Source organism: Melospiza melodia, chromosome 3, assembly GCF_035770615.1.
Source record: "Melospiza melodia melodia isolate bMelMel2 chromosome 3, bMelMel2.pri, whole genome shotgun sequence".
NCBI lineage: Eukaryota > Metazoa > Chordata > Aves > Passeriformes > Passerellidae > Melospiza > Melospiza melodia.
Window position 1 is genome coordinate 3326077 of NC_086196.1, and position 19642 is coordinate 3345718.

At 38.5% G+C, this 19642-nt stretch overlaps 1 protein-coding gene across 3 annotated transcripts in view; it reads left to right on the forward strand.

The window, feature by feature from the left end:
• BMP5 (bone morphogenetic protein 5) overlaps positions 1-19642 on the forward strand; it is a 55434-nt gene that overhangs the window by 13663 nt on the left and 22129 nt on the right. For all 3 annotated transcript variants that reach the window (XM_063150670.1, XM_063150671.1, XM_063150669.1), the window contains 2 exons: positions 11524-11716; positions 17508-17656. In XM_063150670.1, the coding sequence (XP_063006740.1) occupies positions 11524-11716; positions 17508-17656 (342 nt within the window). The remainder of the gene's footprint in view (positions 1-11523; positions 11717-17507; positions 17657-19642) is intronic.

The window sequence follows — 19642 nt, forward strand, 5'->3', positions numbered from 1 at the left end:
CTGCTCCAGAGAAGTGTTACACCTACAGCACAGTTCTAGATACCTCTACCATTGGCTTAGGTATTGTGTTTGTGAGTAACTGTGTGGGGAATATGAGAAATGCAGTCCCAGGGGGAATAACACTGAAATGCAGAAATATTACAATCATGTCCACAGTCCTGGGCTACCAGCTCTAGGTGGCTGTGCCTGAGCCAGGGGCAGATGATCTCCTTAAGTACCCTCCAACCAGAGCCTCTCTGTGACTCTGTGACAGGGTAGCTACAAAGAAGAGGGACCTTACTCTTGCCTTGTACATTGACATCAATCATTGGGTCTTTTTCAGAGAGGAGTGATGATCTTGCATCAGACAACTGTTGGATGAACAGTACTGTGTGCTCAAAATGTCATACTTTCTACTTTGGAAATTAGTTTCTTGCTTGTTACGTAATTTTGAGCCTCTTGTGTCTCTCTCCCCAAGCCTCCAAAAGAATCTACTGTGAGGAATCATGACCTAGTGTCGTGTTACCTGGAATTAATCTGAGCTCGTCACATTGTTTGTGAAGATTGCTTTTCCTTTCCTTTGGCATTGCAGGTGTAGTGCTGGATGGCCAATCCAGAGGTATTTTATTCACTAACTATTGGTGAGTTTCTGCCCAAAAAAAGGGTGAAAAAGATAATTAGCTTTGGTAAATTTTAAGCTTCTTTCAGGGAAAAAAAAACCCACAATTTTTTCCCTTCTTTTTGAGAGGACTTATTCCATGTGGGGGTGAAATTATCTCTATGGGCATAAATCATGGTCAGATTAGACTGACAGAACTACAGAGGAGAGGGTACATTTTGTATCTGTATTAACAAGCTGTTAAAACCACAGCCAGATCCCAAAGTGGCCTTTAAAACCCGCCATCTGAAAGTGCCATTTCTCACCACCCCAGGCCAGTCTCCTATCTGCTCTTCCTCCTCGTCTTCCTCCCATTTTCTTCCAGTGCAATGTCTGTGAGGTCCTGCCCCTGCAGTGCTTCTGGCCCCGTTGCTCTGTTTCTCAGCACCACCTCAGGCTCTCCTAGGTGGCTCCTTGGTGTTGGACAACAGCAAGAGTGTGCTGGACAAACCTGCAAAACAAGGGCAAACAGACTATAAAAAATGAAGCTTAGTCTCCTTACATTTTTAATTTTATGGAGATGGCTCAGTGTAGTGATTAGCCCAGTAAACATTTTTGCAACCAAAGTATAAATCAGAGGACTTCTGATTTCATTTGAGCCAAGCTGACAGAATAACTAAGTGCAAGGCCTGTTAGCAGCTATTTTTTGCAACTACATTTAATATCCTGTCTATAATATAGTCCAGCAAAATTTTTTGATTTCTTATATGTAAAGAAGCCTTCTTCTACTTTCTAAATGAGATGTTCTTGAGGGTTTCCTTCTTTATCCTTGTTACAGCTGGACTGTTTTTATGGAATATTTGGTCAGTGTTAATGGGTGTGGGTAATATTAAAATACTCAGATGTGAGCACAGAGTAAGCAGAAAATATTGCCTATCCAGTCATATCCAGCTTAATGTTCAGACACAACTTCCATGGAAGCATTTTCAACAAATTCCACAGCAGAAAAGAGATGGAGTTTATTAGACAACGTGGGTGAATGGCAAATGGTAGAGTGGCTTGCCACCTCTGGCTGGAAGTGAGCAGAGGGTTAACATGAGCAGAAACTAAGGAGATGTGAGAAGATAGAGTGCACTTTAATGTTTAGCTTTTCCTCCCCTGCCAGTTGCCCTATGATGATATATGCCCTTTCACCCTCCTCAGAAGTTATGCTCCATCTGTATACTTTTACAGTGTCAAAACAGTTATAACTTACACCTATTTTCTGACCATTGGATCCCAGAGGTATAACTTTTGTTTCTATCCAGTTGCAGCTGAACCCAAGAGGGATCTTTTTTTCTGTCATTTGTTAACCTTGAGGTTGTGTTGATCTGACATCCTGACTTTCACACACAGTCAGAAATCTGGCAATAATTGTTAGTTTTCTTTGTGCTGATCTGTGATTATAGAAAAACAGAAATAAATGTGAGAAAAAATGGAAGTCTATTGACAGATAGTATCAAAATTTACTGGTTTTGCCAAAGGTGAGGCAGAATAGACATCTTTGAAAACAGCAGGCAAAATTAGCAGCCTGAAGTGGTGGTGGTGTAAGGATTAGCTAATTTATCAATGCATTAGCTCAGAACTACGTAATAGAGGGATCTTTGTGCATTTCTTTTTTTCCAAGTAAAGATTTATTTATCACTGATGAAACTGAACGCAATCAGAAATCTAGTGGGTTTAGATTAACGCATGTATTTGTGATTGGAGTGCCTTTGTAATATGGTGTACCTTAAAACAAAAAGAAAACCACAGGGTCCTTATTTATTAGAGATTAAATAGCACATATGGGCAGTTGTATCTTTTGCTGTGCTTTGTGCTACAGCTGAGCAACTGGAGTGAAAGATTTGCATTTGTCAGGTTGAAAGATACAGCGCATTATCCTGTCAAAACCATGAGAAAAAGGAGATCTTGAGGAATCACATTTCCAACTATCTTTTATGTTATGATTGTGATAGTACCCAGCCTTGGGCTCTCAAAGTTCTGTTCACTTCTAGAACTCAATCTCTTTGTCTGGTTACTTCTCCTCTTGTTTTGGCCGGGTTCAAGGCAGCATAAGAAAGGCAGGGTGTTGCTTTCCCACTTATTTTGTATCAACCACTGAAAGCCTTCCAGCATTTAATTATCATTGGACCAGCTGCAGTGCAGCACTTGTTTTGACTTGTTGAGCAAGTGCATTTGACTTGGAAGAAGAGTAGATTGAATGAATAACACATGTTTAGCAACGAAGTTTTTAACAAAACATTGGCTCTTGAATGGAGACCAGCAATTTCATTAAAACTTCTGCTTCACTCCATAATTTAATGTAAAGCAGCAAGAAGGTATCGTGGGTAATCTCACAGCGTCCAGATCACCTGGGAGGTTGTGTGTGAGAAAGCCAAGCCCAGTTATGCCTCTTTGATGGAGGCGTTCCTTTAGGTCTCTGCTTATAATAGTTGCTGGCAGGCACTGTTACATGGTTTCTGGGAACTCTTTCCTTCTCATGGTGAATGCTGGAAGCTTTTGGCTATTAACTGAGATCTAATTCTGAAAATAATTATTAGGAAAAAAAAAAAGAAACTTATCCTTTTACATATTTACTTATATATGAGCATGGGTGTATAACTTCAATTTTTTACCTGGGTACTGTCTATCACTTACTAAAGTGAAACATTTATTTTTAATTCACATTTATTTATAAATGTAAAACATTGCATGCACAGTTTGAGGGGATTAGAAAGTAGAAATCACATAATTTGAAAGTCCACCTTAATATTTTAGTCTTTACACTATTTGGAGTTTCTGAAATTTGTGTTTTGTGAATTGGCAAGGATCTATGAGATCTTATTGACTAAAATAACAAAATGAAGAAATGAACATTTTAATAATAGAACAGCACTCTCAAAAGATGTAATACTTGATTAAAATACATTCATACAGTCTAACTTTTTCTTTTTTTTAAATTATGGGATTTTGAAATGCATTTCTTTGAGGGTTAAAGAGAAAAAACCAATAAATGAAATAATATTTGCTTTGAAAAAAGAAAAAAGGCAATCGGTTTTTGTTGGTTTGATTTTTTAATTGTGCTTTCTCTTTTCCTTCTTGCTTTATATTGCCATTGTTGAAGGTGTTTTCATTGACTTTATTTTGATTTTAATCACTATGCAATTTATACAGTTCAGTATGTCTGTTCAATTATAGAAGGGATGTTGAACCACTAAAAATTTGGATTCAATAAGTATTGCATTTACTAAAACTGTCACTAACTGCAAAGTATTTCATCAAACAATTTTCAGACTGCCTCTAATTTTGGTAAACAAAGTAGGAAAATATTGCTCATTGATGTCAATACCTGACCTGAAAAGAAAGGATTTAGTGAAATAACTAAATTTACAGCAGTGTATCTAGCTTCTGTACATGACTGATCAAACTTTATTCTTTGTGTTTTGAAAACAAAGTTTCATGTGAAAGTAATTTACATTATTATTTCAAAACCACATCTGTAAATATATAATTACTTTAAATACAACCAATATAATAATAATAATAATAATAAATGCAGAGAAACTCAAATAAAAAGTACTGCAATAAATCACTTTTTAAGAAACGGAACTGTTGCAATGAAAAAAATTCTCCAGACTTGCCCTTTCTAATTAAGTAAAATCCCCACTGATAAAGGAAACAGCTTTGCTCCAGCTGGAAGGGGATCTGAATGTAGATTAGGTTTCTGACAGTGACTTTCGTGTCTAAGATAGGATATGTGTGGAATGTAATTTGGGGACTCCTGTTTTCAACCTCTCCCTACATTTGTCATATAGAATCATTTATACTGAGAAAGGATCATTGACTCCAAGTATTAAACATTCACTGACAAGTCCACCATTTTGAGGGCTTCATTCTGCTCCCTGTACCTGTCTTCAGCCTCAGGCCACTGGCACCCAGAGAACAACTGGCCCAGCTCTATTAAAGGCTGAGACAAAGAAGACATCAGGAGCTGCAGCCTTTTCCTCCCCCTTTGCCACTGTGTTTTTCCCCACATCCAATAGCATGGAGATTCTCCTTTGCACTCCATGTTTGGTGATGTATTTACAATAACATTTTCATTGTGCTTTAAGGCAGTGCCCAGATTACATTACAGTTGGGTATTGGCCCTTCTAATTTTCTCTCAGCATAAACTCATGCATCCTTGGAGTTCTTCTGATTTCCTGCCCCTTCTTCCAAAGTGCACAAAGTGCCTTTTTTTTTTTTTTTTTTTTTCGGATTTCCAGCCAAATCTCTTTGTTCAGGCAGGCTGCTCCTCTTCCCCATTGACTGGTTTTTTGGCACATGGGGACAGCCTGCTCCTGGTCTTTCAGGTCTCTCTCATGAAGGATGTCCATACTTCCTGGACTCCTTTGTCCTTCAGTCTGCCTCCCAAGGGTCTCTGCCAACCAGCCTGCTAAACAGGCAAAAGTCTGCCCTCAGGAAGTCCAGAAGAGCAGTACTGCTGACCCTCCACCTCACTTCTGCAGAATTAAAAACTCCATTATTCTGTGTTTGCTGTGCCCAAGAGGCCTCCAACTCTACATCACCCACCGGTGATTCTCTGTTCACCAGCAGCATGTCCACCTTCCCTAGCTGAATCCCTCACCAGCTGTGTGAGTGGGTTCCCTTCCACACATTCCAGGAACCTCCTAGACTGTTTTCTCTCTGCTGTGTTGTATTTCCAGCAGAAAACTGTTAAGTTGAAGTCCCCCATGAGAACAAGGGCTGTTGACTGGGAGACTTCTCCCACTGCTTGTAGAACATTTCATTTGCCTCTCCATCCTGGCTAGATGGTCTGTATCAGACTCCTACCAGGATAGCTGCCATTTGCCTTCCCTCTGATTCTTATTTATAAGCACTCAACCCAGCTGTCACCATAATTAAGTTCTAGGCAATTAAAACATTCCCTAGTCTAGAGGGCTGCCTCACTGCCTCTCCTTCCTTGCCTATCCCTTCTCAAGGGTTTATAGCCATCTTTAGCAGCACTCCAGTTGTGCAAGCCATCCCACCATGTTTCCGAGGTGAAAACTACTTCATCCTAAATGGAAGACATGCAGTGGGGAAGTTTTGTAGTTAAAATGCTCAGCTGAATAATTATGGTAATGTAAACAGTAAATGTCTAATGTCACATAATAAAAAGAAGTCAGGTGTGGGAACAAAAACCCATTTCATTCTGATTTTGGACCTCAACCCTGCATTTCTTCTCAGGATGTCCCATTGCTGGGTTACTGGCATCCTGGCAGTTAGGACACAGTCACTGAAATCAGCTGATAAGGATTGAACTGTCCTTTGAGCAAGGACTATCCACTGCAGCTGCAGTGGACCAAAGAGGAAATGTAAATAAACTCTTTTGTTCTGTTTACTGGCTGGTACAAGACAACTGACCCTGAGCAAACAGAATTGTCTCTCCACTGACCATATCAGGCAGCCATCTCTGGTGTCCAAAGCAATGCTTTAAGGACAGGGGACTGTTTCTTTCAATTTCAACGTCCAACTCAAAATAGATTCTCTGAGTTCACATCAGGAAACTTACCATTCTAAAAAATAGATAAACCTAGTAAAGCAGCAGTGCTTAGAGAATTAGAATCATAATCTGCTGCTTTTTTTTTTTTTTTAAATCACTACTTTGGGAAGTTATTTTTCTTCATTCTTGGACTTTAAAAGTTCCCCTGATTTACAACCTTTTCTAGAAGACTGTAATCCTCATTCAAAGGCCAATGAACAGGATGAAATGGCTGCCACTTGCTTCAATATTGCCTAGATTGTACATATTTAGGACTTCCAGGGTGAAAAAATGAAAGGTATGCTTTCCCAGATAAAGTGATTTTCTAAAGCTGATATTCATTTTCTACAAGCCAAAACAGTTACAAAGATTAAAAATATAAAAATATATAATTTGGAATTTGTAATCTGGTCTCTCTTCAACTGAGAATGACATTCTTATGAATGTCCTTAACTTCTCTCAGAAGCACTTCATTGAAACATTTACACCTAGCATAGCTGTTTTATTTTGGGTTTTTAAAACCCTGTATGCTTCTCTAGAATCTCTTTCCCCCTTTCTACATACCCTACAAAACATTTGTTGCCTTAATTTATGAAAGGTGAGTCACCCTAAACAGTCTCATCTGTGATACTGGAATTTGAATGAGAGAGAGAAGAGCACGAGTGGGGTAAACAGCTATTTGATGTCTGTCTTTTCACAGTAGCACAATAGCTAATTCCTAGGGCCTCTGACCTTTCAGTGTCCTGTAACAGAGTACTTGCATTAATCTGTTGCTTATCTGTCACCTACCACATTTGATATTTCCAGTCTCTGCTTTCAATTATCAGTCATTAGAGGCAGCACTGAGTAATTTCAGGAGAAAATGCCTGGAACCTTTGACCTGTTTTGGTCAGATAACCACAAGTGTTCACTGTAGATAAACTATCATTTCATTATATTCAAGATGTAAATGAGTGTCGTTTGTAGTGTATCAGCTTACTGTAAACTTTATCACCTTGGAGTGATTAAAACTGACTGGTTTACTTAGTACTTATACAAAGAATTTAGAGTCAAACAGTGAAATTCAGTGAGATTAGTGTAAATGACCCTTTCTAGTTATACAGGTCTGTAAACCCTCCATTTTGCCTTGGAACATAGATTTAATAGTTAAAAAGTGACATTAATTTGATTAGGGAAGGTCCACTGTTTGTGAAGTGAGTTGGGAACCTGGGATGTTATATTGCAAAATCAGCTTATTATAACATGTCTTTCAGCATGTGTTTGGTTTGTTACCCATTTGCCAAAGCAGCTTTCACTTTTCCCATGTGTCGCAGCCACACACCAACATCTTCAGGAAAAGTGAAGCACATATCAGCGTGGAGCTAATCACTAATGAAGGAGCACATCTAATAGTCCCTCAGGCACTATGGCCTAAACTCATTGCTAGCAGTTTTTATATTTTTTAAGCTCAGTCAACACAATCAGATATTTATAACTGAATTTCTAAAATACTGATTACTTGTTATACATCTATGTAAGTGCTTTCGGTGTTTTTTAGTTGTTATTTTTTTTCTGTCATAAAAGAAATAGTTTTGTTAATGAAAAACAATGCATGATATTTTATTTCGGTGTAAAAGAAGACCTCTTTTCCAAAATACCTTTTTAAAATTTGACTTTTTTTCTTCTTAGAGTTGGATTTAGTGTTAATGCAGTGTAAATGTTTCATCAGTTTGCCACGTGGGTGGAAAATATCATTCTTTCCCATCTTACACACAGGTGTTTGTGATATTCCCCTGAGCCATGACTTGTCTGATGTAACTGTAGTGCTGCATATATTAATTTCAGGTGGTATAAAAATGCCATTTTTAAAAGTCAATGCTAAGAATCCTGACCAATGAGAGCAAAGGAAGATTTTTTTTTCATTTTTTTTGTAATCAGCATTGCCCCTAATATTCTATTATCTTTTACTTAGAAAAATTCTATTCCTTCAATGATTAAAAAATACTTACTGATTTTCTGTTCAACTGGTTTTTAGATGCTGTGATTTGTCCCACAGAAATGCATTTTGGCAGATGTACTGAGCAGGGCTGGAATGGCATGAGAACTTTCTGAAAGGACCGAATACTTGAAAATTTTAACCTGTGTTTTCCAGGCTGCCAGTGTTGAAAAGCTCTTGCCTGTGAAATAAAAATATTTGAGAAATGGTGCTTCCCTGCACTTCATGCTATTTCAGCAGGACAAAGGACTTGACAGATACCCTACTGAGCATTCACAGTCTTGCCTGACAAGGCATTTATTAGATGCAGAAGGGACCAAGATTTGTGTATTATTTTCAGTAATAAAATATTCATTATCATTAAATAGTATTTTACTTTTTTAACTTGTCTACCATTCTAACTATTGGTCATTATTGTAACATCACCATCACCTCTTTTTTTGCAGTCTGCTATGTAATGCAAGATTTTAAGTTCTCTACATTTGCATGCAATTTCTTTTATTTTTTTTTTTTTTTGCTTTTTACATTGGCTGATATAAATTTGCAGACAGACATTCAGGGTTCACGGCAGAATGGAACCTCCTTGGACTCAGGGAGTTTTTGCAGTGATGTTCAGTGTTTCCTACAGCCCCTCACTTCTGCAGACTGCTGCTGCTCTGAAGTCCTGGCCTGCCTGTAAATCCTGTCTCGAACCACAGAAATTTTGAACTTGCGTCCCTTTCAGATGACAGTACTGCATCTCCCTTGGGTGTATATGTGGAAACACAGATAAATACTCCCTGTGTGTGTTGTAACACTTAATTTGATGCCCCCCCAGAAAGCGGCTGTCAGTATTCTTTCAGCAGTTGAGTGATCCTGAGAGATCCCCAGTGATACTGTGAGGGGTGTTGTGGAGGCTTCTGTCCAAACTATAACATATAGGCAGACAACTACTGTTTCTAAACTCATGTTACTAATTAGAAAGTACTTGGTAGAGACTATATGAAAGGAAGCTTCAAACACAAATAAAAAGAAATCTGTCCAGTAGTAGTGGCTTTTAAACCTTTTATTCAGTGTTTAATTATTCACTGTTTACTCATAGTGAGTAGTGCTTAGTTACCCATGCATGCTGGTAAATACTTTTTGAAAAAATACTATCCAGAGACAGCAGAAAGGTTTGCACTATGCCAAGTCTGTGTTAGATATAGTTCTCATTTGAAGGTTATTGACATATCTGTTCCATGGCAGTTTTGAAATGCTCAGTTATAACCTCAGGAACTTGGAGCAGACTCTTTGTACTAGAAAAAACCCTCCCGGCTCAGTGCTTTTGCATATGCTAATCTCTGCCAAGCTCCTCTGAAATGAAAGGCTTTACATGGGTATTTAAAAAAAAAAAGCAAACAACTCCCAAACCCTAAGTCAGATCTCTGTATGTATCTCACGGTTTAGAACTGGGCAGTGGAGCTGCTAAATAGACTGTATCCTGTTTCTCTTCAGTAGCAGCCCATCCATCTTCAGCTACAGAGCAGCCAGTTTACATGCTTCTGCTGCTTTTCTGCTTTACTTTTTCTGCACAGCGTTCGATGGCAAACCCATGTAAGCTAAATATGCACTTGAGCCAAGCAAACCTCACGGTTAGCAGACAATTTTCCTTTTGTCAGCCAGGAGAAAGTTCATTTTCACTGAAGATAAAGTGTTCTTATAGCCTATATATTTTATTTTTTGCGGTTCTTACGGCAATACAGACTTGTATGTAAAAAAAAAAAAAAAAGCTAATGAAAGGAAGGAGGGTTTGGATTTTTGAAAAGGTGACAGGGAAGTGCACTGCAAAGAATGAGTTACATGACCACAGGTGACTTAACTAGTAACTACTGCTCTGAAAATAGTGTCAAATACTTTTTATTCAATAGCTCCCACTTTAAGATGTCCATAACTATACCCTTATATGTCAAGCCCAAAATTATTTTTTTACCTTTTAGTGGATTTCTATTTTGTAAGACAACATATACATTATAATAATACAGATAGTTATGTTTATATAAAAATTACATGTGCATGCAAACACATACATATTATGTATGTAGAAATAATTGTTTGGGAGGCATATATATATAAGCATGTAAGTATAAATATTGTAGTAATTTACACATTATTCATACATGTAGCATTTAGTAATGCAAATGAGTGCTTTTTCAGAACAGACATTGTTCCTCCCTCAGATCTGAGAACTAAAATGCAGTAAAAGAGCTGGGGTTACAGAAGAGAGTGTTTAGGGAAGCTGAGTGCAGCCATAAATGTTTAGTTGGTTATCTAAACCAAATCCCATCTCTGCATTTTAGACTTTGTCCACCATCAGTTAAACAAAGCATGTATGTCACCAGGCAGGTAGAACTTTCCAGAAGACAGAAATTCTGTCTTCCCACGGAGCACAGCTTATTCATAGGTCAATGATACGTTGTACTCTGTGGAAGTGGAAACCATGGATCATTTTCCTTTCCACATCCCTAAAATCTGAAGGATGAATCCCACAAGGCGATCATCAGCCAGTACTATGGCCTGTAGTTTCCGTTGTCACATAAAAATATATATTCCTTTGCAAAAGTTGCTCCTAACTGAGAATCAGAACTGCAGCAGACAATGGAAATAGACCCAAACCAGTTATAAATTAAAATCATCTGGTTTGTTCCTCTTAAAATTCTGTAGAAACCTCAATTAAGCAATCATGAGGCTTGCTTTTTTATTTTAAATTGTGGCAGTGTCAAAAGCAGTGGGAGCTGCACCTGCCCACCAAGAACAGGTTTGAGGGGACTTCTCAAGCCAGAATTGTACCTCCTACGCTGCTGGGGTGCCAGAATCACTTGGCCCTGACCCACAGCTCCTTCTTCTGACCACTGGAAAGATGACGTGCATGCCATTGGAGTACAACTTGTGTTAATTTATATGACTTAACTGCTTCTTAACCATACAGTTGTTGCAGTGCAGTTTAGTACCACTTTTATTATGTTAAACAGAAATAAGCTGCATTCCTCTCATCGGCCTGGTTATTAGAGGCAATTAGTGTTTTTCAAAGTCATCTATAGTTCTGACATTGCTATTGCTGTGCTTATGGCTACACTGAAGTCCTAAGTCCTTTCACAGCTTTTAGTTTGTCCATATTTCTAGTTGCTTTACAACATGCCCCCTTTCAGCTTTTTTTGATATTCTTTCCACTCCAGCTTCTGGAATTTATATAAAAGCCACGGAGGTTTTTTTTCCTTTTGAACTGAAGATACTGGGCTGGTGGAATTTCCTTTAACTGGAAGTATGTCTGGCCTTGTGGTTTTATTATTTGCACAGTTTTATATTGTCATGTTTGTTAACCCCCGAGCAGAGGGAATGCTCCATTCATCACGGGAAGTGGGCATTTGTTTCACGTCTTTAATTTACATCCAATTCTTTTTCTCACAGTTGAAAGGGACAAGGACTTCTCCCACCACCGAAGGCACTACAAGGAATTCCGCTTTGACCTGACTCAGATCCCGCACGGAGAGGCAGTGACAGCCGCCGAGTTCCGGATATACAAAGATCGGAGCAACAGCCGCTTTGAGAATGAAACCATTCAGATCAGCATATATCAGATCATCAAGGAGTATCCCAACAGGTATCCCAGTCCTGGTGTGGACTCATCACATGCTGAATTCCATCCCCTTTGCCTGTCTTAAGCAGGGACAATATTTGATCATAAGCGCACACCTGACAAGGCATCGTTGCTACCGCTGTGGCTTGTGCAGTATTAATTCTTAGGCAACAACAGCAAGCCCTGGATAAGACTAAAACTTACCTTATATGTAATTTATTCCAGGCTTATGTCCAAGTTCACCAAATAATCTGCCCATGCACAGAGCAGGTGAGGGTTCATTCTCTGAGAGCAAATGGATGAGTCCCGTGCACAGTCCAAGTGTCTGGGTTTGGGAAATGCAACATTTGCTGACACTGAGGTACTGCAAGCCAAGATTCACTTAGCTCCTTAGAGGCAGAAACACTGTCTAACTTTGATTACTTTTGAAGAAGTAATCACTTTTTTGCTTGTGTTTGACAATTCTGCAGAAGGCAATTAAAAGATAAACTCATGCATTAACTTTAAGATGACATGTGCATACTTAACACATGCTGCTCACCATAACTGAACACTAAAACAAATCATAGAATCATCTAGGTTGGAAAACATCTTTGAGATCGAGTCCAATCATAAACCTAACGCTGCCAAATCCACCAATAAACCATGTCCCTAAGTGCCACATATGATGTTGCATGAGCAAATCCCTGAATGGAGTTTGCAGAGCTCTGTGTATGACATATTTCCAAGACTCTACAAGACCTCAGTAAATTAGCAGATTTCACCAGGCAAAGTAGCTAAGTACCTGAAAATTATGATTGAAAACTAGTATCAATTCCAAGATGCTTCTGAAAAAGCTACATAGACTCAAAATATAGGGATTGAAATTAAATTGGTTCATGTCTTTTCTCAGAAAATGGGGGGGGGGGGGGGGGAAGTTCTATTTTAAGATAAGCAAAAACTCTTCTTCATCTTGGAACTGATTTCTATCCCAGGAAGGTCTGGCAAAACCAAAGAAAATGTCAGCTTAAACTTGCAGAGTATTTGGGAGGAAACAAAAGCCTCATCACAAGCTAGCTTGAAGGCTGAGCCAGAATTCAAATCTCCTTTCTGCCCACAGAATCTAGAGCTTTTACCCTCCAGGTCAGATCTCTGAACTCCAAGTTATAAAATATTTATGGCAATAAACAGGGATTCATTTTATACCAATGGAATCAACAGGAGGGAAAGCACTCATCCTTACAGAATACCTTTCGCTTTCTTAGTAAATTTGGGGATGAAGAAAATAGTATTGGGTTTTATTTATTTTTTTTACCTCTATCTTCAGCTTCCCAAAAATTCTTTTGACATAGGTTCTAAAAGAAACTTATTGGAGGAAGGAATGAAGCAGGGAGGAACAAACCATATCTTTTTCAAGAGCACAGGTCAAGGCTAAGGTGATGAAAGCTTTTCACCTGAGAACTCAGATTTTTTTGTGAACTAATGGGAAAAACTATTTGTTCTAATACTTTTGATGTTTTCTTTTTAAGTTCTTGAATATTTTCAGTTGGTGGTTTGTATTCTATTTTATAGAAAGCAAAACTGTTTACCACTCAGATGAATATCACAGTTATTACCTGACTTGTTCAAATGGCAACTGCCTCTGTGAAGGCATTAAACAATGCTTTTGATTTCTTTCAATGCATAAACAGAAATTTATAAATGCTTTATATTTGCATCTACAATTATAAAAGCCCCATATCCTCTAATGGAAACATGCTGCTGAAAGGAGGAACAGACAATGACACACCATGCATTTGATTACACCAGCGTAACTACAGAAGCTTCAGATGTAGACTGTTTCTCTCTTAGTGTTGATTTTGACAGTTTCTGCTAATATGTAGGGATATTATAGGCAACTACCTCAGTGGAACAGGACAGGAGAAGACCACAAGCTCTTCACTGTTCAAATTAGAAACAAGAAAATTTTTCCACAAGCCCCTTGCTGTCTCCAGGCAGAAGAAACCCCAAGACGAGCTCCCAGGAATTTTTATTTTTCCAACAAAACCACACCTTTTGTTTTGGGGCCAGACTTCACTTGCGATTTTCTTGACTTTATCACCTCAGGTTTATTTGACATACGTACATTGGGTTTCAGGTACAAAATTTTTAGAAGCTGTAACTACAGAATGGGAGAAGGAGAGAACTTGGAAGATGGAGAGGCACTGGAACATGTAGCCCACATAAGTTGTGAATGCCACATTCCTGGAAGCTTTCAAGGCCGGGCTGAACGGGGCTTTGAGCCACAGGCCCTAGTGCAAGGTCTCCCTGCTGATGGCATGGGGTTGGGACCTGATCATCTTTGAGGACCCTTCCAACCCAAACCTCTCTCTGAGTCTATGGTTCTGTAATATCCCACAGTCCTCACTAGTGACGTTCCACAACAAAACTGCTCCTGCACCCTTTGCTTTGAGCAGGACACACGGGTGTCTGACAGGACCCTGCAATCCCAAACACAGGCCTGCTGCGCTTTCAGGCAGGGGTGCCCAGGGCCCAGGGTTTCCAAGCTGCATACTAAGGACTGTGCTGTAGGCTCAGGCATTCTGTCTCTATGGCAGCCTGGCTACTGAAGTGTGTGTGTTTAATTCCCTTGGAGTTTGCTGAAGTTCCAGTCTTCGGGATTGAAGTTTTTTATTTGGTCTAAGGAAATGTACGGCATGGCCCATAGCAGGCTGGCTTCCTATGGAGCCCTGCCATCAACTCCTACCCAAGTCTTTTCTCAAGACAGAAGTATATATTGTCCAATTCATGCCAAATCTTGGTTCATGATTTGGTGGCAGATAGCCACTAATTCAAGTAAACTCTGAGGGCTGTTTTCACATTAGGGAATGCTCAAGTGGCAATAAGATACAAAAGCCAGTTTCCAGAATGAGGATGGAGGCAAAACAGCATTATCATTACTACACTGTAATGATTATTTGGTCTGATCAAGGACTGTTCTGGCTTTCAAGGAACATGCAACTGGTTTGTTCCACCTTTTCTTCCTTAAGGGTCCCAGGAGATGTGGAGCTTCTTAGACGTTCTGCCTTCAGTCTCTTTGCTGAAATTTTTGACTGTGATAGCATTTCTCCTTTACAAAACTGATCATTGGGGACCAGATTGAAATCACTGCCCTAAAGAGCCTCTGTAAAGGTACAGCCAATCAGCTGCATTCTGCATTTTGGGCTATTTACGACATAATGCCTTGGGTTTTTATTACGTGTTGGGGGCTATATTTTAAATAGAAATACATTTTAAAATTCAGCCAAAATTTGCAGCTGTTTTTCATTTTAAGTGTGATTGCACAGAATAAAGGAGAATTTTAAAATTCAAAATGTCACAAAATATGATGGGAAGTTTGAATGAATGACATGAACTAATGGGGGAACCCTGATCCTAGAGTTCCTGCTGCCTTCTCAGGGGTCAGATTTTTACCCTGTATCTGTATCAATTGTGGAAGAAGTTGTTATTTTCCCTGAATTTTTTTCCCTGAGTTATACAGACTTTGAATTTCTGTAGTAACATGCTGTTGTTATGTGGGCTAAATTACTAGTATTGGTCCAGATGCATTTTCTCCATTCTTCTATGTGCTCTCAAGAGCACATCGAAGTGCATAGTTCTGGTTTTCTCTAAGTAACCCCAACTCATTTTCGTTTCATTTGCTGAGGTAATGAGTAAGAGCAATCTGTCTCTTTAAAGTGTATAACCTTAGCCAGGTCACTGTACTTGCAGGGAGACAGACAAGTGATTGAAATATCAATATCAAAGACACTTTAGTTTGAGTTTTTGCTGCAGTACGAAGTAATAAAGTCACATTGAGGAAAAATTTGTCCCTCATAGGCATTTCTGGGCTGGACCATTAGGAGTGCCTTATTCTGATTTGGCATGGGAAACATTGTGATTTTGTGAACCTTTAGTACCAGTCCTGGATTTGGAAGGGAAAGACTCTATATGAGAAAACAATTATGTATTCTAGGAGGGGAAAAGACAAGTGTGGAAATATATCACTGTGGTATTGTAGTATTTTATATTCCAAACACTTTTACAGTTTTCTATTTAATCTACTGAGTGATGCAAAAGTATTTCTAAATAAAAATCTCAAAGACTATTACAGTCGGAACTTTTCAGGTTTAAAATTCTGATAAAAGTGCATATTAGAGAAAAAAAGTTGGCATTTAAGACTCCAGAGAGTACTATTTATGAGCTTGTGGTATGTTGTTAATTTGTTCAGTGCTAGCATAGCAGGTCAGGCTCTTTTGAGTTGTAAGATTTTCTTCATGTTAACTCCAGAGGGGGAATGCAGGTTTTCTCCTTGTGTGGTCATTAGCACAGTGCTACTAGAACAGAAGTGATAAGAGCCCATCAAAAGATTATCCTTTAACAGAAGAAAAAAAAAAGGCAACTTGAAAAAAAAACCCTTTCAATTCCTTTATTTTTTTAAATTACCTTCCTTTATAATTTCTGAGCTCTTTAACCTGATTTTGCAGATAAATCTCACATATAAGTAAACATATGCTTGTCATAGTTCACTTGGTCTTATTTTCTTCATTATTTAGCGATCACAGTTTCAAAAGGTGCACTTAATGCTTTTTTTCAGTATCAGACATTCTAGGTGCATTTACTGCGTTTAGATCAGACAGGAACTTTCTAAGGTGTCATTGTGATCAAGCATGTAAGAACACAGTGACAAGACACTAGCAATTTTAAATCCCCATTTTCACACAAAGCCTGTTCTGGCTGGTTGTCTTTCCTCTTTAACTGTGAATTCATTTTGCCTGTAAGGCAACAGTACAATTCCCAGACCTGTGTGAGCCAACTCTGCCTTTAGCAGACTTGTACAGTAAAAAATTAGAATGAAACATTTTTTCTTGTATCTTACTGTTTTGACTACTGTTTATGGCATTAAAAAATAGGTTTTTATAACTATAGATTTAGGTTTAAAAGGTTAAATGGTGAAAACAGTTTTTAATAATGCATGCTGCTTTGTAGAAGCGTGTAAAATGAAACTGATGAGAGTTAAATATCTTGGGTTTAGTCTGGTCATTGTAGTAAATTATTTGTAATACAGATGATGATCTGGAACCAATTGTGTCATGAGATATGTGGAAACAGAACAAGTAAATGACCCATGCTAAAAATTTAGTAACACAATTATACTAACTCCCCTGAGCAGCCCTTCTGAATTACTGGAAGATTTCATGGGAACAAATTTGAAAATATACCAGGGAACTGAGGGTTAAAATGTAATAATTATATTATTGAATAGATATGTAATTTCTGCTTTGATATAGAGACTTATTTTCTAAACATCTGCAGTAATAGGAAACGGTCTGAACTGCCATCTATTCATGTTTTGTCATAGGATACAGCTGCCACCACATGTTATTAACAACAGACCTTTTTAGCAACGCTATACCTCTGAGTTTTAATTGAAATTGGGAAGTGATTTTGTCATTTTATGCTGTAAAGTTTCTAAAAGTGAATCTTCCTGATGCATTCTAATGTTGAGAAATGAATTTTTTTATACACGGCCTCAATGATGTTTTTCATGTAGTTGTATCAGGAAGTTGTATTTTTCAGATTTTCCAGAGCTATCATTTTTTCATGCTGAAGCTCATTTCAGAAAGGCCTCTTAGGGGAAATACCTGTATTATATTTACCAACTACCTGTCAGCTACAGCACATGCTGTGCTATGTCATAATGAGGATATGTCAGAGGATTATTAATTCGGACTCCAAGAAGTTATTGTCAGCAAGAAAATTAGGGACAAAGCTAATAATATTTGAATGCCTTAAATCCCGATTTTCTTTCATTTAGGGATGCAGACTTGTTCCTGTTAGACACAAGGAAGGCTCAAGCTTCCGATGTGGGCTGGTTTGTCTTCGACATCACTGTGACCAGCAATCACTGGGTGATTAATCCCCAGAACAACCTGGGCTTGCAGCTCTGCGCTGAAACTGGGGACGGTAAGATCCAAATTACAGATCCCAAAGCCTCGTGTGCTCTTGTCAAGCCTTGCTAGGATCTTTTCCTGGATGGGTGTTTTTTTACCTTGACTGGGTGACAATTCATTGAGAGTTTGCAAGCAAATAACACTAATCTTATCCTGCTGTTGATGTGGTCTGCAAATTTTCTATTATTTTCAATTCTTTAGAATATTGCAATTATAAAACTAACTGAATCAAGTGAAATTGGGTTCAGGATCAGGGCTTCTACATACAAAATTAAGATCTATTTTAATGCTCTACTACTGATGATTAAATTCAGGAAAGTCAGATTTGCAGAAATTCTTCTTCTGCAAACTTCTGCGGAATTCTTCTTGGGCTGAAGCATAGAAAAAGTTATAAAATAAACCTCAGAGCCATTCAAAAGATACAGCATCTGTTGATACTGATGTTGAAGCAAATTTAACAATAGGGTAATTTGGGAACCGGTTTTCTTAAATTTGAAAAAGAAAAAAAGATTTTTTTAAACCTTGAAATGGTTTAAAAATTTGAAATCTTGAAAATTTTAGTTAGCTGAAAATTAGAAAAAAACACTATCAAAACTGAAGTTTTGAGCTGTGGGGGTTTTAGTAAAAATTTACTGGGCTACTGCATTATTCAGAGTTATGCTCTTCATTAAATTTGAAAATGCATCTCAGTGCAAAACAATATTTTTAGAAGAAATGTTCTTTACTTAGACTTCTTTAGAAACTAATAAAAAGAGACTTATATACTGTTTTTTCTGTGATGGTTCACTTAATCCATACCACTTTACAAGCAAACTCAGATTTAACTCTTTTTGTCAAAAAGCTTTTTATGTCAGAGGTCAAGGGATCTATGATGCCCGTTAATCTAAACCTTAGCTGACATAATGTTAATGAGTAGCAGAAGAAACCCTGGTGTAAGGATTAATATTTTTTTTTTTTTCTCCTTTGTTCTGGCTACATTTTCTCATTGGTTTTGATCTAAATTCTCCCTCAGGCTCAGCTGGGCTGTGAACAAAGCGTCTCATACTTTTTCAGCAAGTGCCCTGGCTGCTGGAGAGCTGTGCAGAGAACTGTCCTTTGGGCACGATGCCCCAGGAGAGAGCTGGCAGGCTGGCACCAAAGCTCGTGGCCGTTCCATCTGGCGTTACCTGATGGTCAGAGCACAGCCAGTGGGCAAGGGGGCACCAGAGCAGAGCAGAGCAGAGCAGAGCAGAGCAGAGCAGGCTGCTGCCTTCGCCCGGCCTCCGCTCCTGAGCCTGGCCTGCGTGGGGAGCGCATCTCTTAGGCAGCCTGGTTTAGTGAGGCCATTTCAAAGCTCTTACAATTCTGGGGAGGTGACACCTCCGTCAGGAATCCAAATTAGGCGGGCTGGCTTCTGGCCAGCTTTCCTGCTCCAGAATAAACTCCATCCTTGCCTTTTTTTTTTTTTTTTTTTTTTTTTTTTTCCAGGAGATCTGAACGCAGAAATTGTTGAAAATTAAATATCCATGAAAGGCATTCATTAAGAAACCCTGCAACCAGCAATTTGTTGGTTCTAGCCTCAAAATTACATCCGTTTGGTAAACTACAGGAAAGTTTGTATGGGTAAAAGGGAACCTTTAGGTTAATGCACTGAAGAAATTGTAAAAGAATAGCTCATGTAAATATTTCCCCTGTCCTACTCCCAAGATCGGAAAGGTGATAGATAATTTTCTATTTTAAATTCCAAAGCCACAAACAGCTTTACCTTTTGCACCTTACTTATTTGGCTTATGAAGGAATTTGCCTTTTCCCTCACTTTCTATTCCCTTTTTCACTTTATTTGTACAAGGAGTCAACTTCTAGGGACTAAAGTTTTCAAAACGATAGGACAGACCTACGCTACACTACTTCAGCTTAGCACAAGCAAAATCATCCTTTCATGCTCTTACAATTTTGCTCTTAAGGCTTTGATTATTTTTATTGGGTTGCTGTTACTTCTGGAAGCTATTAGAAACACCAG